The sequence below is a fragment of the Colossoma macropomum genome, unplaced genomic scaffold (assembly GCF_904425465.1).
Source record: "Colossoma macropomum unplaced genomic scaffold, Colossoma_macropomum, whole genome shotgun sequence".
Lineage (NCBI taxonomy): Eukaryota > Metazoa > Chordata > Actinopteri > Characiformes > Serrasalmidae > Colossoma > Colossoma macropomum.
In genome coordinates, this window is record NW_023494806.1 from 10169038 (window position 1) to 10194719 (window position 25682).

At 39.3% G+C, this 25682-nt stretch overlaps 1 protein-coding gene across 1 annotated transcript in view; it reads right to left on the minus strand.

Moving 5' to 3' along the window:
- The window catches only part of niban2b (niban apoptosis regulator 2b), a 54553-nt gene extending 32398 nt beyond the window's left edge, over window positions 1-22155 (minus strand). The window contains 4 exon segments of the mRNA XM_036598568.1: window positions 823-928; window positions 2482-2610; window positions 5072-5202; window positions 21805-22155. Coding sequence (XP_036454461.1) covers window positions 823-928; window positions 2482-2610; window positions 5072-5202; window positions 21805-21859 — 421 coding nt within the window. The 5' untranslated portion in view covers window positions 21860-22155.
- Between the last annotated feature and the right edge of the window lie 3527 nt (window positions 22156-25682).

Consider the following 25682-nt stretch of genomic DNA (forward strand, 5'->3'; position numbering starts at 1 on the left):
CTGTCCGAACATGATGGTCTGTTCAAACTTACAGTGTGAGACACCAAAGAACAAGATTTCTAAAATCACACAGTGCATGTCTGGTTTTAGAGGACATTCAACTACAGCTTAACCAGCCAAACAAAAGACTTCAGACGTAAAACTCCACAAGTGAGTTTAGATGTTGAGACAGACAGATCAGGACTCAAACCTATGAAACGTGCTTTATTTACAGCTGTACAGAAGCACTTTTCTATCGTGGACCCAAATATGCTCTTCTCCACTGTAGCACTACTGAATAATGCAGCATAGCGAGCTAATGCACGTCATTTAAAATCAGCTAGATGTGAATGATGTAACGGTTAAGCCACACTGCACTCGTTTACACTAAAAACTACTCAATTTGAAGTAGGTTACTCAGTACAGTAGCAGACTTTGTATCAGCGAGCACTAAAAATATGTACTCATACTGAAAACAATGGTAGTGATGCAGCCTTGATCACACACTTACCTCAAACCACATCTAGTAATCTCAAATAAACCTGCTTATATCATTTCTGACACTGTATGATTCAATGTTATCTATGAACACTGACCAAAGTATTTTGCATAACTAAAAACAGAAGCAGCTGCTATCTTGAACTCTGAATTTCAGCTCCAGTGCAAAACTAGAGAAGCAAACCTTTTATCTTTGCTAATGGACCAGATTTGGGGTGGGGAGGGGGGGGACCTGTAAATCTGATATTTTGGCAAGGTATTACTACTTTTTGCCCCCCCACTATTTCTTTCTTTTTCACCCTCCCTCTCCATCCCTCCATTTCTCCACCCCATTCCAGTGCTCACCTGGGAGGCTGGATTCAAGAAGTTCCAGGTATTTCTCCATGGATGTCAGCACTCTATAACCAGCACAGTTGATTGTTCCTTTGGGTTGGAGACCTCGATCATGAGCCTAATTGGAAACAGATGTGTATACAGTTATGGACTGTAGTTAAACAGACACTGATATTCCAGACCTCATACTTTTACTTTAACATACTGTTATGTATAATGTATTATGATAATAAACTGCCATAATTTTTCACACTCTGTTCCAAATGTAGATCCAATAAGTTGTTTCACACATTCTTAAAAATGACGGTTCTTAAATTGTTCCAGACTGGGACATAATACTTAATACAAAATAAATAATAACACAAAAATACTTCATTGGTGCTGAACATTTACATTATGTGGAGGTTCTTTACATTTTTAAAAATAGTTCTTTAAAGAACCATCAACTGAATGGGCCTTTAGGGAAACCAAAGGTGTTTCTTCCATATATGCCTTTTTGGCACCTATATTTTTTAAAGGCATTCCAGCCTTAAAGGCCCAGCACAATATATTTGTCCTCCTTACTCAAAAATGTTATATTAGCAAGAAGTTTGTGATTATCTCCATATTTCTGCTTCAGTCCAACATCTGGGCACTGCAGAGTTTTTTTATTTTATTTTTTTTATTTTGGCACTGGAACCCCACAAAAAAGGAAGATAGCATGCTAGTATAATGTTCATCCAGCTTGTATTCAGATCATTTTGGAGTTATACATTTACAGTTAACAATATGAGGCTGAAGCTGGCTTCCTATTCACCGGCTTCTTGTTCGAATTTTTCCGTTCCACCTTAAATGGTGCAGCTGTTGTTATAATGCCGGCTACACCACTTAAGGTGGAATGGGAAAATTCAAACAAGAAGCTGGCGAATTAGAAGCTGACTTCAACTTCGTGTTAACATAGTTGAAATGCAAAAGCTTCGATTAGCTGGCTAACAAACAAAATTCTAAGGTGTAGGCGCCTCAGTACAGCGCAGGCTGGAAATCGGACCATATCAACGCAGCCTCGCTTGTATGAACCTGAAGAGGGAGATTCTGGACAAGAACCAAAAAGGGTTCTTCTATTGTTACAAGCTTGACATCGTAACAATAGAAGAACACTTTAAGATGCTTCATAGAACCTTTTTCAAAAAGGCTCCATATACAACCATACACAGCACATTCACCATCAATCTGAAGAACCTTTCACAATGCAAAGAATCCTTTAATCATGCAAAGGGTTCTTTGAGTTTTCATGGTTCTATATAGAAACATTTTCTTTACTAATGAACCCTTGAAGAAGCATTATTTTTAAGCAATTCACTGCAATGATGAAGCCAGTTAAGACGGTCATACACCTAAAGTATTAAGTTACACCTTCAAGATCAATTATCATCAAATGAGGGTTTTTCTAGCCTGTAAACCAGAAAATCTCACTCTGCAGAGTCACTGCAGGATGTGAGCAAGCATGTTTACAACAGATGCAGTGACGGAGTACATTTTTATTTTGGCTGGAGTGCCCCTTAAGAGTGAGTCTGGATGTTGTAGGGGTCTAACACTTAATGACCAAGTTAAATTGTCTGGTCACGTTAATTAATAAGCGTTATTGTTCTCACCACCTACCGAAAGACTCATTAAAGTTCAAAAAGTTCTCACCTGATTGCTTTCATAGTAGCTGATGTTGTAGGTGTCTGGAACGAAGAGAAAACGACTCCGCCATTTTTTGTTTTCCTCCAAGTACTGGTAGAGTGAGCCTGAGAAGATAGACTTGTTCTCAAGCGGCACCTAGAAACATCGCAAAGACAAAATAAGAACCGAAATCAATCACAAGACACATCCTGTTCCAGCTCAGAATAAGAGAAGACTGATATTTACTCCTTTGGCTTCTAGAGGATCATTTTCCCAAATTATACTCTAAGCAGAGATGTTTGCACTGGAAGTACTTTAGGTCAGTGTTGTGTTTACTTAAACATCTACTCAACCACAGATGGTGCGTGTGTGAGCACAGTCATGAGATGAAAGACTCTAAGAGGAATGTGCACCAACAAACACACAAAAATCTGCCTAAACTGAACAAAATGAACTAATGCAATCTTTACTGCAGCATTAGAGACAACAGAGAGTACAAACAGTTCACATTAAGAGAGGTGCAGTAAACCTAAAGCACTCAAACAAATGACATTCAAAGTTCAGTCAAATAAAACCTCTTATACTCAACTACGTTACAAAGAACTGGTTTAGAGACAACCAGTCAATGCTATTTCAAATGATTGCTGTCATGAAGGTTTGTTGAAGCAGAGTAGTAAATAATCAATGGAGAAGAAAAGACAAGAAGAAAGGACATAGCAAAAAACCTGAAGCTTGGTAAATGAAAGCATCTTCCATGCAAGATTAATATTTCATAAAATGAAATGATTGTATAATTAATACTAATCATTTTTTTCTCTTATAGCTACACTAAGTTTTGGAGATTTGAAGACCTCTCTGGTGGAAATGTGAAGAACATTCTGTCTTGTACTTTGTGCGTCAGAATTATTTGGATGTATCTGAGACCTCAGCATTGCGCTTGACCTTCTTTTTGAGTCTGTGTATGAGATTTTAATACATAAAGACACGTAAAAGGAAAACGTCTGTGAAATCTGACCCTATGCCTCTGATTTAGATTATCATTTCAGACTATTAGATAAACATATGATTTATTGGAGATACAGATATTTGTAGATATTCAAGACACACAAACACACCACCCATTTGATTTATCCTTTCAAATATGTTGCACATAGAACCTTTAGATGGCTGCAGTGGCCTTTCCACGTGTCTCTAACTAGACTAACATTTTTAACTTTAACTTTTTAACATCTGACCAAAGCATAACCTGTAGGCCATACTGCCATAGTTCAGACAACTCATTGATCCTTAATATGAGAATGTATAAAGTTAAAGAGAAGCTCATTTGCTTATCAAAAGTCTAAATTTATTATTTGACTGTTTACACATTCATTGTTATTTGAACTTTTGAAAATTCTGAAGCATTTCTTACTGCATTTAAGATGTTTTCACTTGCCAACAGGGATGGAAATGATTAAACAATTAACCACAAAACAAAACAACTGATCCACCAATGCTGTTGTCTTATTTTTTTTATTTATGACAAAAACAACATTTTCTACTTAAATAAGCAGGTTTATCATTCAAACTGAGGAATGTTTTTAAATTGCATGCATGAGGGTGCAAAAGGCATTTGGCTGTGCTAGATAAGGCTACTAAAAAAAAAAGAGCATGCAGCTAAAAACGGTGGTGTTCAGGAGCCCTTTTGGAGTGGAGGACCGATGTACTGTATCAAAAACAAACATCTGCATGTGATCAGACAGATATTGTGTTTTTGAGAGAAAGTGTGATGCACGGAGGTTTGAGGGAATCACACATGGGAGTGCAGAATTACAGAGAAGAATGTTTTAGATGGTAACAGCTTTCAGGACCTACTGAGGCTTTTGAGACTCAAAGTTATCTGTGGTCTTGGCATTTATGATCATTTTTAAATTAGATGAGTAATGGTCATATAGGCGGCACGGTGGCGCAGTGGGTAGCGCTGTCGCCTCACAGCAAGAATGGCCTGGGTTAGATTCCCGGCCGGGCGACCAGGGTCCTTTCTGTGTGGAGTTTGCATGTTCTCCCCGTGTCTGCGTGGGTTTCCTCCCACGGTCCAAAAACATGCCGTCAGGCCAATTGGACATGCTAAATTGCCCCTAGGTGTGTGTGTGAATGTGTATGTCTGTCTGTCTGCCCTGCAATGGACTGGCGACCTGTCCAGGGTGTGTCCTGCCTTCCGCCCAATGACTGCTGGGATAGGCTCCAGCACCCCACCGCGACCCGGAAGGATAAGCGGTTTAGATGATGGATGGATGGATGGTCATATAATCATGAAAACAGTTTCCAGCCCATTGGTTTTTATACACACCGCCTTAAACGATCCATATTTTGGTACGTTAACACAGAATTCAGCTCATGTGCGAGTTCATAAGTGTTTGTATATCAAGTATTTTGCAATGACTTTGAACGCAGCTCAGCCAATCAGATTTCAGAGCCAGAAATACAAGTTTAGAACCGACATTTTAATGGGTCGTGTCCTTGATTTTACGCTTGCTGGTTAATGAATAACTGCTGACTAATGAGAGCTGGTTACTGGTCAAACACATTTGCGTTTCTATTTGGCAAGATCTGATTTTTTGGAGTGCAGAACTCTTACCTTGCGGTGCAGCAGCTGAGGTTGAGGCCCGCCTCCTCCCTCCACATCATAACGAACTTTATTAAAGAGAGCCACGACATACTGCTGCTCGTACAGCCGTCCGAACTCCCCCATCACCTCACCCGTCCGCACTGCAGGACAGAACACGCAACAGGAGACACGGGTCAACACAGACCACAGAGAGAAAGAAAAACACAGAGATGCAACACATAGATGTATAAAACATACAGAGCCCATTAAATGTTTGGGGACACTTTTGCTTTTCTAATTGCTTTTAATACAAGCTTGATTTTTTCTTCTGACAACTTGCAATAATTTTACATATTAAATATAAGACAAAGAGCACATTTTATCTCACTGTTACGATGTCAGCACTCATAAGCATTCAAATCTTTGAGGTGATTAAACCGCTTTTGGGTTGAAAGAGTTCCCATAAGCACTGATAATAACAGTTTGGAAAAGAACAGAACTGTCAAATCATTTTACAGGCAAAACCTGCTCTTCACACCGAGAAAGGTATTTTGATGAACATGAAGCTGAGAGTTGAAGCTAAATATACTCAACATTCAACACTTGCAATTCATTAACAAAACTACGGAGTCCTGCTGGTGATAACCTGTATAGACAAAAATAACGAGATCTTAATGCACGCTCACAATTTAGTAAGGAGTGGGAATGAGATAATTAAGCCTTGACCACAGCTTAATAAGGCAAGATCTCGTTCTCACGCCTTACTAAGTCATGGCCATGCAATAACATCTCGTTCTCACACGTTAATGCAGCGTGGCCACGCATTATTTTCACTTATATGGGATGTCACAAGTACGGCTCCATACAAAACAAACATGTTTAAACAAACGTGTGATATTTACACCAATAAACTGCAACATTCTTCTACTTCAGTGCATCAAAGTGCAGGAGTCGACCAAGCAGCAATTTGTGCTTTCTCTTACCTGCAAACGAGGCCCTGTTTTAGCTTAGAAAGCACAATACTATACTGATAATAAAGAAAGAAGGAGATGATGCTGCTGTGAACCCAAACTAAGCTCTTTACTTGGAAAACACACACACAACATGCAGGGTGTAGGTGCCACAGCTCTCAGCAGGCTAAACTCCACAAATACGACTATCAAACTATCTCTCTCAAAAACGTTATCCAAAATATAAAATATAGACTTTTTTCCTCCAGATAGGAAGGTAGTTTAGGTAGTGTTCCAGGTAGTTTAGCCTGTTTAAAGCATGTTGCTTTGAAATGACCTATGTTGCAATAAACTATTACTAAAAGTAATTTGACCGATTTCAGTTTATGCCTGAGAAATATTAGCAGAAGTCTTTTAGGAATCAAATCAAATCAAATTTATTTGTATAGCGCTTTTTACAACTGATGTTGTCACAAAGCAGCTTCACAGAAATCCGTTTAGAACAACGTTTCAACATGGAATCATTTTAATGCATGATAATATTCCTTAATGACGCTTAAATCAGTGTGAATAAACAAATTAACTGTTCAGTGTAACGAATCGTTCTCAGTTTACAAAAAGCACTTTTGAATTCAACAGAAAAGCAACGAATCATGAATTGAAATTGATTTGCTTGCTTATTCAGCCTTATTTCGCAACATTATACATAGTTTACTGTAACGCCACCTGATACGATCAACTTTAACAAGAATACTGTAGTGATGTGTTATGTTAATGTTATGGACAAACTGACTCTACAAAGTTACTACAGTATGTCAGAGAAATGAAAAGCACTTTACACCCTGCTCCTTTGTAATGAGCAGCTTTAGTGTATCGGCACAGAGTAAAAGATTAACAGTAATTTACACTCTGCTCTTTGTGCTTTATCAAAAGCAGCAGATTGCAGTGTTTGAGCTGCACTGCTCTGGGCCTTCACACGCATGACTGTGTGACTGTACCAACATCAGAGCTGGCATGGGAACAACACTGTGCCTTTATTAACCTGTTTGTGTTCTTGAAAAGGCCAAATTTCAAAAGATTCATGTTGGAGCAGTTCCAGGGCAGTATATTAGGGCCTCAACTGTGAAACATATTTTGAAGGGTGTGGGGTCTGGTGGGCATCCAGCAGGGGGGAGAAAATTCTGGCCCATTTGTTTAGAAAGCATTTAGTAAGAGAGCATGATTAATGTGAGCGAGAGTGAGCGAGAGTGAGCGAGAGTGAGCGAGTAAGAGCATGAGAAAATGCTGTGATGAGCCCAAAACAGTTCACTGCAAGCAGCCCCACCCACAAGATAAATTAACCATGACCTCTACCAGTTAAACGATTCAAATGAACTCAACCACAGCATAAAACAGTTTTATTTAGTAACTTTAAAGGGTGTGGTGATAATAATAATAATAATAATAATAATAATAATAAGGCAATGCAAACCTATGATATGACATTGTGGAGAATGGACATTCTGTTAATTATGGGAGTGTGCGTTCCGACTAATTTTAATATTTGAATATCTGCTCGTTAATGAAATGACACTGCAGGGTAGGAAATAAGTACAAAAATTAATATGTGGGCTTATTCTTTTAGGTGACTGGTCAGGTGTAAATAAATAAATAAATAAATAAATAGATAAATAAATAAAACAAACAAACAAACAAACAAACAAACAAACAAACAATCACTAGAACAAAAGTTTAGCACCAAGCAGAGGAATAAATTTGAAAACATGGTGTTATTATCAAAAAACCAAACACATCCTTTGTTTTCATGTTGGATGAGTAACAGAGACTGTCTCTTCAGATCGGAGCTAAAACTACAGCTAAGTGGTAACTTGGTAACAAACACTGGATGCTGAAGAGAACTTGTCTTACACAAGGTGTTTCCCCTGAGTGGACAATATGCCAACATGTAGTTTTCCAGAGAAATATCGATCCACTGTTCCTGGACCTAGCTAACATGAGCCAGGATAGCTAGTCCAGCTAGCAACAAAGAGACACTACGTCTGCCTGATCATTTTTTAAACAATTATCTGCCAATGCTAATACAAATATGATATCATCATGCACTGATTACCCACCCACACTCCTAAAAAAAAAGATAGTGCCTCAATGTTTCTTTAGTAAAGAAAATGGTTCTGTATAGAACCAGGAACACTCAAAGAACCTTTTTGCATGATTAAAGGATTTGTTGCATTATTAAAGGGTTCTTCAGATTGATGGAAAATGTGCATGGATGTGCTATAGATGGTTCTGTATAGAATCTTTTTAAAAAGGGTTCTATATAGCACCCAAAAGGGTTCTTCTACTGTTACACGCTTGACATCATAACGGTAGAGGAACCCTTTTCTGGTGCTATATAGAACCCTTTTCAAAAACAATCTATGTAGAACCATCTATAGCACATACTCCAACAATCTGAAGAACGCTTCATGATGCAAAGAACACTTTAAATCATGCAAAGCGTTCTTTGAGTGTTCACGGTGCTATTATAGAACCTTTTCTTTACTAGAGAACTGTTGAAGCACCATCTAATTCTATTGCTCAAAGACTTATACTTTTAGTGTTGGTCATCAAAAAAATCTTTTGGAGCCATTAATGGACAACAAGCAGACCTCATGTCTAAAGCAGCTTTTCAAAAGTCCAACACATTTCTTGTCAAAATTATATAAATGTTATGAAAATAGAAAAGATGAAAAAAAGCCTGATCTGTGACCGTAATCACCTACTGGCCATTTGGAGAGAGCTCTGCTGCCCCACCCACAGCCTGACCGTACTTAGTGAAAGGCCTCCAGCGTCACATACAGGACTGATCATTATCATGTTATCAAGAAACTGGAAGAATTAGAACACAAAATGAAGATGTTGACTGGCAGGACTAATACTGACCCTCTACAATATGAGCCACAGTGGATGCAATATTTGCCTATTATTTTCAGTGTTTCTAATAGATGCAAATAATGTAGTCGTGCAGTATCATTTTTAAGACCAAAAACAGACACATAAAACCAAATGTTTTCCAAATGTTGCCATCAAATTTCAGCTCTCAATTTTTCTGTGGTATACACACTATTCAGTCTGAGATATGCGCCAAACACATATAAAGCAAAGCCACAGGAAAGATGGATTCCACTTTCAGAGCCCATCTGCTCCACACCACACTAATGAAACGTCTCTCTGGCTTGGAGAAAATCACGAGCGAGCCGTTATATTTCCTCCATAAGGCTGCAGTGTATAATTAACTGAACTGCTAAATCCATTTAGAAGTCATCCAGCACTAAAGAGAGGTGGATATGAGGGAGGGAGGTTGACAAAGTTCACACGGATCATTTCTTCCCTTCAGTCTTGCCATAGTGTTGCTTCTTAATAGGCCTGGAGAACAGCACACTCATAAAGCTGCTTGTGCTATTGCAGAATCACTAAGTGTACACTTGTGAAAGAGTTATTGGACTGTCTGTTTGTGCAAGCTGCATAAATAAAATAATCGTCAAATAATGTTGATTTACAATGACAGCAGGCATGAGGCAGCTTCTCTTAGAGAGGTGCACAGCCAATGCTTTTTGCCAATTTATAGAAAAATGTAAATATCATTATTGGCCCAATATTACATTTACAACCAAAAATAACAACCAATGACTTGGCGATTTACTAATCTGTGCTCTTTCTAATGCAACTTACGCACAGTCACAAGTAAAATGGCTAGCACAGTGGATAACACTGTCTCCCCATCCAGGCAGGAATGCCATAAGAGTCCATGGGTTAAACATATAGTGCTATAGTCAGCCACCACTGCACACTGCTCTGGATAAAAGCATCTGCTAAATACATAAAATGTATTGCCCCCTATTTTGAGCTCTGCCTTCTCAAGACTTTAGACTGGTGTAAAATTGGTTCCCACCCTAATAAGTGGATGTTTCCACCCACAGCTAGCCCGGAATGTCTTATGGTTGTCAGCAGATATGTTCGCTACAGTGGAGATGTCTGAATCCGTGAGACTGTCACGGCTAATCAACCATCCATCAATGGTTCATCCATGAATTCCAGTGTGAATTTGGAAAAAGAGCAGTTGTCAGTGTATGCACCCACAAGAAGGTGTTCATGACCATCATCATCATCATCATCATCATCCTCCATCATCATAATCATCAAGCCAGAAATTCAATATAAATGCATCCCATATAACAGCTACTGAAGCATGTGCTGAAATAACACAGAGTAATTATTTAGTAGCTTCCTATTTCACAAGGAGGCCTAATGTAGATTCTGTGGACAAATACCTGAACAAATATGTGAACAGAAAAAAGATGAGTGTTCTTGTTTTCATCTGATCTGCTCTTCTCAGATAAGATCACAGGATTTCTCAAGGAACAAAAAAAAAAAATCAGGGTAAATATTTTGTCTGAATATGTTGAATGTTTCTTTAATGAACCTCTTGTACATAAAAAAAGAAAATGTCAACACAACACAATTACTGTCATTCAGGTCACATTTCCATGTGGAACCAATCGACACATACGAATCAAGTAAATTCAAAGCAGTCAATATTTTTCTTTAAAGAACATTTTCAAAAAATGGTTCTATACAGCGCCAAAGATGGTTCTGCTCCTGTTCCAAGTCTTAGAATCTTCTGTGGTACTATATAGGACCCTTTACACAAAGAGTGAAGCTAGATTTGAATACACTGGAAATCTCACCCATATATGGCTTTGAATTCTATCCTCGCGTACAGGCAGAGGAAGTAGAAGAAAACGCATCTGGAGGAGCGAAACGGTCATCGCTGTGTCACCGTTTGCACACATTCATCTTAAACAAACATCCTGAGTGAGTACTGAGCACTAACATCCAACTCCCAAGCCAAATCATGGACTCCGTATGCGCAGAGCACGCGCAACCACACGCGCAACCACACACGCAACCACACACGCAACCACACACGCAACCACACACGCAACCACACACGCAACCACACTGAAGACCCTTCACATTAGCTAAATGTAAACCAAATACAACAGCGTTATCACGTAGCTTATCATCTCCATTTTTCCTTCATACAGTAGCATCAGAGCCAAGCACAACAGCTCTATCACACAGTCTGGCTGTTCATGGCGTCTGATGAGCTCTGAGCTCTGTAAGGGTTGGCTGAGAATAAAACCAGGCCAGTGTGTTATTCCACCCAGGGCTCAGTGTTTCAGAGGGGCTTTTAAAACACGCCTCTCAACAGTGTTGCTTTAATAGCACATGATGGAGGGCTTCACTGACAGCACCAGTCAAACACTCAGTACCACCAGCACGGTGGATGAGGGAGGATTTGTTTATAGGGGGATTCCACTACATGTACAAGGTTCAAGATCAGTTCAGAATGAAAGAATGAGGGGAGAGAGAGAGAGACAGAGAGACAGAGAGAGAGAGAGAGAGAGAGAGAGAGAGGAGAGAGAGAGAGAGAGAGAGAGAGAGAGAGAGAGAGATGGAAAATGAGAGTGAAAGAAAGAGGGAAAGAAAGAATGAAAGCAAAGAAATAAAAAAAAGAGAAGGGGAGAATGAAAGGAGAGAGAGAGAGAGATAGATATAAAGAGAGAGCAAAAGAATGAAGGGAGATAAAGAAAGAATGGGAGCAAATAAAAAGAGAGAAGGAGAGAGAGAAAATGAAAAGAGGAGAGAGAGACAGAGATGGAGAATTAAAGAATGAGGAGAGGGAGAGTGAGAGAAAGAAAGAATGAGAGCAAAGAAATACAAAGAAAAGAGAGAAGGAGAGAGAGGGAAAGAGAGAAGAAAGAAGAGAGAGAGAGAGAGAGAGAGAGAGAGGAGTAAAAAAAAAGAGAGAGAGAGAGAGAGAGAGGAGTAAAAAGAGAGAGAGGGAGAACAAAAGAATGAAGGGAGAGAGAAAAAAGGAGAGAAAAAAGAGGAGAGAGAGAGAGAGAGAGAGAGAGAGAGAGAGAGAGAGAGAGAGAGAGAGAGAGAGAGAGAGAGAGAGAGAGAGAGGAGAAAGAAAGAAAGAAAGAAAGAAAGAAAGAAAGAGAAGAGAAGAGAAGAGAGAGAGAGAGAGAGAACGAAAGAAAGGGAGAGAGAGAGAGAGAGAGAGAGAGAGAGAGGAGAGAGAGAGAGAGAGAGAGAGAGAGAGAGAGAACGAAAGAAAGGAAGAAAGGAGAGAGAGAGAGAGAGAGAGAGAGAGAGAGAGAGAGAGAGAGAGAGAGAGAGAGAGAGAGAGAGAGAGAGAGAGAGAGAGAGAGAAAGAGAGAATGAATGAAAAAAAGGAAAGAACCGAGAGAAAGAGAGACTAGCATTAAAGTTGCATGTCTCTGCTGCCGAGAGAACAAAAGCTGGAAATGTGTGAGTGGGTTAAAGCGCCTGACTCCTGGACGCTGCAGGAGAAAGCTTAGTTTGCTCTACAGGACCATCTTCTACACCAAAATCCTCTTTCACAACCAGCCTACATCAACACCCTCACACACCACTCCAGCCTGTTTTAATACATTAGGGCAGAATGAGACAACAGCCACCAGAAATCCAGGTCATCATGAAGGACTGATCACTTAAAGAACGACGCTGCAGGCTAAGAGCAAAAGAAGGGCAGTTACACAGTTACAGCTTAGTATAAACTTATTGTTGAGCAATAATGAACATTAAAAATACAGGGAGTACAGAGCCTCAGGAGTGGGAGAGACTACAAGACTGTCTGTGTGTGTGTGTGTGTGTGTGTGTGTGTGTGTGAGAGAGTGTGAGTCACACACTGACGGAGTTTCATGTGATACTTGTGAGACTTTGTGACGCTCTGTGTTCTTCTCTAACCTTGTTAACCGTTGAGAGGGACATCATGATAGAAGTAGCTGCCATTAAAAAAAGTCAGAGTTACACAGTGTGGACTGTCATAAACACAGGTGCTGCCATGTTACAAGGTGTTGTGCATTACCGTGATTACTCAAGCCTAATTACTCTATTCAATAAATAATAATTAAAAAAAATATCAGCGATTAAAAATCAACACTCTTAATGAACTGTAGTGGATATTTAGCAATTTGCATGATAAACATTTTAAACAGGGATGCAAACACATGATCAGTGATGGGCCAACGTGTCACAACAGCGACACGATCACTGAATTAACCCCTTCAACTCCTTGACACCACCGGTGGTTCCAAAACGCACTTCGTCATATTCTTCATAACTTTCATATTTCATAAGCTACATTCAAAAAGTAGGTGTCATATGAGAGCTGTAACTTCTTCTTTCCAGTCAAATAGATGGGTGATGTAATTTTAAACCCTTATAATAAAAGAAGCTGAACTCACAATCTTTTTTTTTTTCTACTGAAAGTCGACCCATTTATCCACAAATCTGGGCTATAAACTATAAACAGATGGCGTCTCTTCAGTGATCTGCACTGTAAAAATTATTTTTATAAAATAACACAAAGAGCGTCTAAGATTTTTGGCTTTCAGCAGTAAATTTTAAGCATATAGCAATATGTGCATGATCACAAAACACGTTCTGTTAATTTGAAGGGAGCTTTTACCAAACAAATAAATAAATAAATGAAATAAAAATGTACATTTATTTTGTGCAATTACTGAATAATTTGCCTTACGATTTGGTCGTGTAAATTCAGATGGACAAACCAAAATATACCGTGGTGAATAAAAGTAAATGGCAGATTATTTCATTAAATTATGTAACTTTTAGTGATTACTTATTATAATAGTGACATCTTCCAGAGTCATTTCCAGTGGCTCTACTGGTTAAGATGCAGAAAATTGCCATAAGGTTTAAAAACCATCCACATAATGTTAAAGTTCGGTATGTATCTAAGGACTCTTCACAGAACCTTTACATTATATGGAGGTTCTTTAAACGTTTAAAAAGGTTCTTCCCACTTTCACAACGTTTTTCTTTACCATTGTACAAAGAACCCTTTCTTTTTAAAAGCGTACAACAACCAACATGGTGACTCTTGTTGCTTCTACCATCGTGCCAGTCTCAGCACATCTCCTGTCAAATTTATACAAATGCTATGAAAATAGAAAAAAGCTAACAGCCTGACAGCAACTGCAACCACCCACTAAAGAGCTCTGCACACACCCACTCCACACCCAGAACTCTTAGCAGTGACTAACATCTCCTTTTCAGAGATTTTTAACCTGAATGCTCCGCAGATTAAGAAACTCTGAGCTGTGGCTGCTCTGGCTGAATGCAGTTTCTCTCTCAAGAACAGAGGCAGAGCCAACAAGGACAACATGCATGTTCTGTTAGACTCATTTACAGCACTGAGCTCCTGGGGGAGATCTGCTCTTTCTGCAAGCAGGAAACCCCAAATTATGTTTCAGGCTTTCACCAAAGCATCTTCATGTTTGCCCAGATGCTCAGTAACTGCTGCCTGGTCTGAAATTACATGAGAGCACGGTCATCATATCTAGCAGGAGCACAACACACAAAATTCATTATTAGACTGGATGCAATACATTGCTGCCTCGATTCATACAGTTGTCAATTACAGTGGCTGAAAATGTTGAAGCCACATTAGAATCTGAAGCAAAATGCAGCCGTTTCTGCCATTTTATTCATTATTAAGGCCAATGCTGTTGTTGAAATTCAGTGATTTTTATTTAGTATCTCATAATATTGAACGAGAAAACACATGAACAGGAATACACATCATACATTAGTCAGGCTTTATCATTACTCTGATTAAACAAATCAATAATAAGCGCTTACTGATCTGAATGGGCTTGCTGAATAACGCGCGAACACGGGTTATTCAACAAGAAATTAAGCCACGTGAATCTTTTATACAGTGATAGAAAACACTGCAGCACAATGAAAGCTCCGGTTCTACACACTGACACTGATGAAATGACTTCACTGTTGTCAAAACTGACCTGCACACAATGTAACTCCTCCTCCAGGAGACTTAAATGAGCAGTTTTCCTCCTCTTTTTGGGCCTGGTACCAGGCTCACTGGCTTCAGATGTTAATGTGGTTAATATGCTGCTGTTTACAGTTTCAGTTTATTAGCATGTTCAACATTCTAAAAGCACAATATGTGAAACAGTGTCCTAATCTAAAACTCCAGAAGCTAAAACAGTCACACGCACAAGTTTTAACCCCCCCAGTCAAACTGTGTGTTTCGTTGATGTTCTACGTGACAATAAATCTACTTTCTTGCATTGTTTAACATATTGGGAAAAAATAAAGCATACTAAATAATCATTGTATATGCCATATTTTATTTTCTCCCTAATGTTAAATTCAGCAAATAAACAATGAAACAATGCATTAAAATGTGCAGAAGGGAGTCTCTGTAGAGCAGAGGTGCACAACTCTGTGTCAATTCAACTCATCTGTTAATTGTCAGGTTTAGATGGTGTGTTTGAGTAAGAGAACTGAAAGCTTTGCAGGACGTGTTCACTTATTTTCACTTAGAAAAACCACTAAACATGTAATTTGACCAGGGACGCCCATACAACGGTGTGTCAACCCAAAGCTAATAAACCAGCCTCAAGGCAACATGTGAGTCATAATACCACAAAGTGATACAATATGACACACTGTATTGTTACATCCCTGGTACCTACTGTGTTGATTATATTAGTAATTTACCAATTAATTTGATGATTAATCAGAGGGCAAACAATATTTGGAACAATAATGACAAACCATGCATAGCCTTTTAAAGATTACAAAATACTACACACACACACACACACACACACACAAACAAACACCATACAGATGAACAAAAACCAAAATTACACGACATACCAAACCACCTTACACACACACACACACACACATATAGACACACATATACATTATACATATATACACATAATAAAACTCTTATGCAGCAAAAATGCATGTGTCCATCAGGCTGTTTCTTACTGTAAAAAGATATGGATGATGGTAAGACAGAGCAGTAGGAGAACTCAGTATCTTACTTACAATATGAAGAAAGGATTTAAAATAATACTTTCATGCAACAACTAATCAGACAACTCATATACATATTTTTATTAAGTAACCGAGTTTATTCAATTAATCATGTCTGCCCTAATTTTACCCAATTCTCGGGAAACTGACGTGAGTTCTGCACACTAGACACAAATCTGACCAGAGAGAAAGATCAGCAAGATCACAGCTTACAGGGTATTCTGCAGATTTCCAGCTAACCGCGCCAGACAGCACAATGAATCTACTGAACTTGAACTGATTGGAATGACAATTCAATTACAGCTTATTTCAAAGCATATCAAAGAGGCCACAGGACTCAAATGTTCAACCCCTCAGTGGAAAGAATCAAATGTTCCAATGTGAAATATGACTTTATACATAATGCTCCAAAACCACACACTGCTGCTGATGTGCACGCTGGGCAGTTCTTGGTATTATAAAACGGCCCTTTAAATAGGAATGGGGTAGAAGCGATCCTATCAGTGATTATCCTGCTATTTCATGAGCTGTCGCTTTCCTGCCTCGTGACACACGTCTTGTTTTTCCTCTGCAAGCTCGCTCGTTAATTTGCTAAGCTCTTCACATGTGCTAATTGTCCTGAGAGCCTCACCAGTGCTGAGTCTAAGCAAAAGGTAAGCAAAAGTTTGACCACATCATGGAAAGTTGCCTTCCATAGACATAACACTGGTTAATGATGCAGCTAGACAAAGCCATGACAAATGATATTAGCAGACTGATTTCCGTTGCTTCTGCCTTTTAATCTCTGGATCTAGAAAGGGAGGCTAATTCCTCTTACTATTATTTTAGCATTCCAGTTGGATGACTTCATATTGGCTAAAGAAGGAGTCTCGGAATTTGAAGGACTTCCAGCCAGTTCTGTGGGTGACTAAGAATTTGCTCACTGGTGAAGGAAAAAAAGCTCAAGGGGTCACATGTAAACTTAACACGTACATTTTTCTCCCCCTCTGCTCTGAAGGCTACAAAGGAGGAAGTGATTTCGGGGCAGGGTTGATCATGCTACAACAAAGCGTTTTAACACTCATGCCACAAAACGGAACAGCTGGAGGAGCCCTGCCTCTAAAGCTACACAAACACCTCCCCACCCCCCACCCCCCTTATTTTCACAGAAGAACCCTAAAACATTTGCCCGGGGGGATAAAAATGAAACTGCAGCACTTCCTGTCAGAAATCAACTTACTCTTGACCTCTCACTATTTAAAGCAGTGTATGGGGTTAAACTGGCTGCCAGTGTAACAGACTCCTAGATCTGTCTAAGCTTGCAGTAGAAAGCTTGCTAAAGACTTAAAGCCTCCTCCAATTTTTCTAATTTTCTGCATAATTCAATCATTGAGATGTAAACAAAGTCATTCAGAACAGTCTGAGATGAAATGCTCTGTTCTCGAGAAACTTAGTCAGAAATGTTCTGTTCACACTGGTGGTGATAGGAACCAGACATCTGAAAAGTTTAATGCTACAAAGCTACCCAAGGGTGATCTGTTACATGAAATGGTTATGAATTTGCTGCCTGACCCCTAAGACGATAGATTTGTGACAATGTTTTAGATTTAAACATATTTTAATCCATTTATTTTAATCCACTCATGATGGAGAGGTACACACTGGGTGTTTGCAAGACAAATAGTCTTAGTTTTTTTTTCAGATTTACCACTCTTCTGCCATTTTCAACATTACACATGAAAACTCAGAGGACGTAGAAGAAGTAGGTTCACCGGTGGTTTTGGATAGTAAATAAAATGGCTATATTTGAGGTGACCTCTGGTTCCTATCACCACCAGTGCAAAGTTGAATGCCTCTAAAAGCAACATTACAAAAGGTTGCCTGATGCCCAAGATATTGTTCTATGATAGTTTTGAGATAACCTTTGGGCTACAATGTACTTTTTAAATCTATGAATGGTGGACAGAGGCATGTAGGGTGTTATAAGGCAAAGTAGTCCCCAATAAAACGTTTGTTTCTAGATTTACCACTATTTTACAAATCATCAACATTACATATAAAACCTCACATTTGGGTTCACTGGTGGTTTTGGATGATAAATAAAATGGCTACATTTGAGTTGTAGACATTGTGACCTCTGGTTCCCATCAGCACCACTATAAAAAAAATGAGAGATCATAAGTTTCTCTACAAAGAACCATTTCACATCAAACCGCTCTGAATGATGATGTTTACATCTCAGCAATTAAACCACACAGAACTTTTAAAATTCCCCTTTAGGCTGTTTAGTGACTACACAGGAAGTAGTGGGGTCAAACAGTAAGCCTCTATTCTCTCCTTTCTCTGGAGAATGACCTCACTGGGCAAACACAAAATGAGTATGACGAGTTTAAGTAAGCCGGACGTTTAGTCTTGGATGCAGTCTTTTGCAAAGAAGTCTTTTCAAATGAAGCTTAAACAGAGTAAGAGATGGACCTTAAAGTTCTTTAAAAACTTGCAAGCAACACTGTGGGAGATGTCTAGAACATTGTGAGAACTTGGACCACATGCTGCATCCACCTATGAATGTTCCACATATTGATCTGACCACACTCTAGATCAGGCATGTCAAACTGAGGACCTCCTGGGCCAAAGGATTAGCGTTTACCCTCATCTAATGCTCCGAATTCAGTTCATGAAGGCCTTGCTAATTAGCTGAATCAGGCGTGTTTAATGAGGCAGTGTACTGAAGTCTGCAGTGTCTTAGCCCGCAAGGACTGGAGTCTGACACATGTTCTAGATGTACAAAGGACAGGAACCGGCTTTTGAAGTTACAGCCCAGCAATTCCCACACCACTTTTTCTACACATACAGTCAGAAGCACCCAGTGGTGCAGCCTAGAGAGCATGGCTTCTTAAAAGGGAATTCCACAGATTCTTCAAAATGTACACATAATTCAACCATTGAGAAGAAAGTCAAGGTGTGATGTGAAGACTTACAGACTCAAATGTCTTTATAGTGGTGGTGATCAGAACCAGAGGTTGCAATGTCTACAATGCAAACACGGCCATTTTCACAGCCATCTCCACAAAGGATGGATTTTAAATATATGTTTTAGGCCAAAAGTTTCTCAAAACTATCATAATGCCTCAGACATCAAGCTGCATATTTTAAACCCTTTCACATAATTACTTGGTGTGGGAGCTTTCAGAGGCATTAAACTCTACAGATGTCTGGCTCCCATCACCACCACAGCAAACAATTCTGACTTGATAAGACTGTTTAGAATGGAGCATTTCATACCAAACCACTCTGAATGGCTTTGTTTACGTCTTATTGGGTGAACTATGCAGACGTTCTGAATAATTGGTGGATGTCTCTTTCAAACGCATGTAAAGTTTATCTGAGTTATAGTAGCATGACGTTATCTAGAGACACTCCCCACTTTCACAGAGTGACCCAAGCATTCCTGAGATTCCATGTGTAGCACATGTCTGTCAAAAGGTCTGTTAAAAGGTTAACAGATATGTGGGGCAGGTACCGCTCACTCCCTAGCATTGCAATCTAACGTCCTTTACTTCTCTCCTGCATAGATCTTATCGCATTGCTCTGGGTTTAAGTTGAGAGAATAAAGAAGTGTTGCTGTCAGCACTGGACCACATCTACTCTAGAGTTGGGGTGTCCACCAGAAAAAAAAACAAAAAAACTAAGCAGTCTGTAATCAGCTTTTGAGGGAATTGCATGGATCAGGCTTCTTTGTAGGGGTGAAAGATTAATCGTTTTTATATGGAAATCTGAAAGAGTGTCAGTCTCAATTGTAAAATGTCTTGGCAAGTGTTAAGTGGGTGGATTTAACCCAATAACATGGGGATTGTGAACTGTGTGAAGGTTTAAGTCAGAGGAATACATGTTTATGTTATGTTTTTATGCAATATATGCTGAAGTTCTTGGATTTAAAAAAAATGCCTGCGGTCACTTGCATAAAACATCTTAAAAGGGCCTTAAAAGAGTTTTATGTAGTATGTAAACACTGCTGAAGTTTCCAAGCATACCGTTTACTCCCCGGTCCAAGGAGTCTACATATGAAAACTAAACTGAACAACAGCCCACTTCGAATTTACTGTTTGTGATGTCACAAAAACAAACGCATTTACATATGTAGGCCTATTTAGCCTACAGCAGTTTTGTCCCGCCCATTCACACTGAAGTTACAGCAGAAGTCTTTCAGCTTGGACTGGGCTGCTTTTTGAGGCACAGCACATGGCAGCCAATCATAACAAAGCTCATTCACATATATCTGTCTCAAAGGCACAGTAACAAAAACAGGCTGTTTAATAAAGGGACAAAGAGAGATTGGGGATGGACATGAATTAAGACTATTTGGGGTAAATGACCACACAAAAAAAAGTAAGATATGGGCCCTTTAAGTGACATCTGGTCTTACGTTTGCCCTTCAACAAGAAAAGAAAATCCATAATCATTAGCTGAGTTTTGGACCTTAGCTTGACTTGCATCACTTTAGATTGTGACAAGTGCAAAATATACATTTAACTTTTTAAATTCATCCTTTAAGCACTTAGAAGCAATAATTAAAGGGGGATTCCACCCATTTTTCAAAAGTTCTGTGTAACTCAATGGTTGAGATGTAAACAAAGTCATTCAAAGCGGTTTGTTGTGAAATGGTTCATTGTAAAGAAACTTCTAGGGTACTTTACAGTGGTGGTGATACGACCCAGAGGTTGTGATATCTACATTAAACATCCAGCCATTTTATCTACTACCCGAAACCACCAGGGAACCTACATGTGTTTGAGTGTTTATATGTAATGATGTTAAAATTGTGGTAATTCTTTGAGGGGAAAATTATATATATATATATATATATATATATATATATATATATATATATATATACATATATATATATATATATATATATACACACATATATATATATATATATATATATATATATATATATATATACACACATATATATATATATATATATATATATATATATATATATATATATATATATATATAGCCTCACAACATCCTGCATGAAACACTCCATCTTTACACTCCATCGTGTAAAAAAAAATACATTAAACTGTCATTAAACAGTATCTCAGGCCAGCAGGCAGCATATTTGTAACCATTCCATGCAATAACATTCTGTGAGGGAGCTTTTAGCGGCATTAAACTCCCCATACATCTGGTTCCCATCTCCAACACTGAAAACAACGCTGACTAGGCAAGATTCATAGCGCATTTCACACCAAACCACTCTGACTGTTCACATCTCAACCACTTAGCTGTGCAGAAATTTCTGTGGAATCGCCCTTCATGATATTTAATGCAAGTGTGCTGACTTTAAATTAAGAGGGGAAAAAATCGGGAGCTAAATCGCGGTAACAACACTGGCCAGAAATACCGCAATTAAGATCACTTCTAAAATCGTTCAGCTCTGCTCTCGATGCCACCCAGAAATCCTGATTCACTGATACCTCTAAGCTGCCTCCAGCGGATTGGCGTCTTCTCGGTGGAACCAGCAGTTTTAAGCACTTTTAAACGAGGTTAACCTTCAGGCTCTCGGGCTTTGCTGAAGTCCTCCAAAAGTAACAGGAAACAGCTCGCCACGTCGCCTTGTGAAAGATAAAGCGCGAGAGAAATGGGCTTGACCACCCCAAACCCTTTCTAGAGCCAAAATGTCTCAACAGCCACCGCTTTGCCCACTCTGAGCCCTGACTCCAGCGTGTGGGTCCGTTTCCTCACCGTAAAACGTGCAACGGAAACCACAAAGCTGAAGTTTCCCAACTGAATATTTGCAGTTGAAGTAGAGAAACTTGGCTTTGTGGTTGGAGCTCGCGTCTCACACACGTTTCAGAGAAAACCTACCTGTAATAATCTCCCGTTTGCCCTCATCGAGGTGGCTTGAGATCACATCCCCCATCGCGCTGAAGTCGTTTGTTTGTCCAGCAGTCCGGCGAACTTCAGGCAGAGCTCCTGTGAACTGCTTTCACTGCTTTTGCCTCAGATCTGATAGAAACCCCAGCGGCTCGAAGCGCCTCCTCCCTGCTTTAAACCTGCCGGAGAACAACTCCAAGAACAGCGAGGAAAAAGACTCCGGGCCGAGCTGCTCATGAGAAACTCGTGAGTTTCATAATAAGATCTCCACTGAGCTTCAGCCCAAAACGGTGACACACCCTCAGCGCCGCTGATTGGGGTTTTATGGAGTCCTGCCCATTTCAGAGCCAATGGGTCAGGCTAAGGTGTGGACTGGGTGAGAGAGGTGAGCTCACCCGTTAAGCTCAGGTGGGGCTTTATTTCAGATGGAAAGATAACACTGTTAAGTTGACAATGCAATAGAAGATAAATTGGAATTAAAGGATTGTTGATACAAATCAGTGAAAGCCAGTGTTTATGTTCCTCACATGTAAATATGCCATGAATGTAGATGAGAGAATTATTATTATTATTATTTTTATGCCACGCCTGTTTCAAGAAAAGTCAACAAATCCTTTTGGCATGTTTTGACAGTATCTACACCTGGAAAAGTTTGCCAGAAAATTCTCAAAGCGGCGTGTTAAGAGTCACTATTTGGATCCAGTTCTTTAGAGGATAAGCCATAGTGGCAAAGTTTGCATTTGGCGCCCTCTTGTGGCTGAAAGGAAAAGACGCCTAAAAATATGCATGTGTGTTTTCGTATTTATTCATTTTATTTATCCCACAAAAAAGATTAACAGTTAGCTTCGTAGTTCCGGTTATCAACTATTACATTCATTTTATTTTATATATATTGTATTTTATTCTATTCCAATCCATTTTATTTTATTTTTCTATTTAAACACAGTTAAGTTATGAAAATGTAAAATTATGCATCTTTCTCCTGGGAAAGTTACTGTATTGTAACTTTAAAACTTTAAAGAAGTAGTTCTACAAATGTTGCCTCTTTGGTTTAGAAGCAAAATTTAACTCTTATTTAAACTTTTGCTTCTTTAGCTTATAACTGGAACTAGAGGCTAATGTTGCTAACAAACACTATAACTCAATAGTCACCCAAATAGCCCAAATATTTTTCTGGAAAAAATACAATAAAACTTCTCTCAACCTTCTCAACCCGCATCCAGGTCTTCCTTAAAGGTGGTGCAGGCTTGTTAATGTGGTTCAGGACACAGTATGACTTAATGTGAGCTATAGAAATACATAAAACTATTCCTGTAAGGTGCACAATCGGGATTTCAGGGCTGTACATTGTTTGTACATTGGAGGGCAAATGGACCATATTTCCTGACAGTGTAGCTGTAATCATGCTAAATTCGCTACAAGTAAGTATAGAAGAGGGACTCAGTCAAAGTGTTGTAGTTTGGGGCTTCATTTCAAACAATTAAACCATCAGTACAAAAATACAGGAACACAATGCAAACGTGTTGCTTTGAAGTGTGTCCGGCCTACATCAGCAGGAGATTTGTGGAGGCGGAGGATTAGACACGGACGCAAACATGTTCAGTTATTTTTTTTTCCACCCGTATTGCGGTCAGCCCCGCCCCCTGTGCTAGGATTGGCTATTAGATCATCCTCACAAAGGGACCCCTTCCCCCCGCCCAGTGGGCGGTGCCATATCTACGGTTCAGTTTTATTTGGCTGCTTTTCACGACAGACATCCCAGAAGTCCAGGGGGGGATTTCACAAAGCAGGATATCTCAGTGTGCCTGATGACTTAGGTCAAAAGAAGGAGAGCTCATCCGGATCTATGCAGCACCAGATACAAGAGCTGTGATACAGGAAAAAACATCTAGATGACCCCCAAGACTTCTGGGATAATATTCTGTGGACTGATAAATCAGAGGTGTGGCATAAAGCTAACACCGCATTCCACAATAAGAACGTCACACCAACAGTCAAACATGGTGGTGGTAGTGTGATGGTCTGGGGCTGCTTTGCTTCTGCAGGACTTATGACTTGTCATAATTATGACTTGTCATAATTGATGGAGCCAAGAATTCTGCTCTCTACCAGAAATTCTTGAAGGAGAATATCTGCCCGTCAGCAGGACAATAATCCAAAGCACACAAGCAGGTCCACCTCTGAATGGCTCGAAAGAAACAGAACTGATGTTTTGGAGTGGCAGAGTCAAAGTCCTGACTTGAATCCCTTTGAGATGCTGTGGTAAGACCATAAACAGGCAGTTCATGCTCAAAAACCCTACAATGCAGCCAAATTAAAGTGATTCTGCAAAAAAATTGTGGGCCACAATTCCTCTACAGCAATTTAAAAGAATCATCATAAGTTATCGTAAATACTTGATTGTAGTTGTTCCTGCCAAGGGTGGCACAACCGGATGGTTGCGCGGGGAGTTACTTTTTCACATGGGTGATATAGGCTTTGAATAAATCTTTATCTTCAATAAATTGAATGATCATTTAAAAGCTGCATTTTGTGTTTACTTGTGTTGTCTATCATATTAAAATTAGTTTGATGATCTGAAACATTTAAATGTGACAAATTAGCAAAAATAGAAGAAATCAGGTGAAGGGCAAATACTTTTTCACAGAACTCTACATTCCTGCAGATTGCAGTTCCAGTCTGCATCTCAAATGCTGCCTCCTTCTTACCAAACACTAAAGCATCTGATCCAGCCAGGGTTGGAATCTAATGGAATATAAATAATCAGAATATAGAAATTAAGTACCTGTATTCAGTGAAAGTCACATTTGTAAAGGCAGTATTCAGAATTCAGTTGCTTTTTACCATTTTGGGAGAATATGTTTAAAAACTTTCCTGTTAAATGTAAAAAAATATCATCTTAAAATGAAACACCATTGTGTTTACATAATTAATGTGTTTATTATCTATTTTAAAATCAGCACGGTGTGTAAAGACGTACTCTAAACCTTGTGATATGATACAGGGTAACAATTCAATATATTGCGATACTGTAAGCGATATACTGCGATTTTTTAAAATCTACTTTTAGGAAAACTGTCATCATATAATAAAACACACCACCATATACATAAAATGTATAAAGACAGATTACAACACCACTATCTAGCAGTCAAGGGTTTAAACACAACACAAAATCATGTGCAGCATGTAAACTGTTAACTAAAATCAATACTGTGCTTTTGAGAATCGATACATTCATTCATCTTCTAAGCTGCTTATCCTCCTGGGTCATGGGGGGTGCTGAAACATATCCCAGCACTCACTGGGTGGAAGGCAGGAAACACCTTAGATAGGTCATCAGTCCATCACAGGACACACACACACACCCCCAGGGGCAATTTAGTGCCTCCAATAGGCCTGGCTGCATGTGTTTGGACTGTGGGAGGAAACCAGGTGCAGATACGAGGAGAACACTCAAAACTCCACACTGAAAGGAACCCGGTCGCCTGACCAGGGAATTGAACCCAGGCCCTTCTTGCTGTAAGGCAACAGAACTGATACAGTATCACAAAATATAATATTGCAATACTCAAGTGTATCAATATCTCCTTACAACCCTAACATTAACAATGTTGTCACTTGCCGAGGTGTCATTTTCTGCAGTGTATGTGCATCCAGGGGGCTCAGTTCCTGTCTTTTGCCTCGGGCCCCAGAGTCACTAAATCAATATTTGTGTTGGACATACTGAGAGAGGAACTGAGAGGAAGTTTGGTTGAGCACGCTTACTGTGGGTTTGACTCTGAATGTCAGCTGTTTGTCAGAGTTAGTTCATCTGGACAGTTCCAGTACAGGGGGCGGGGTTTGCCGGAATACAGGTGGGAAACAGA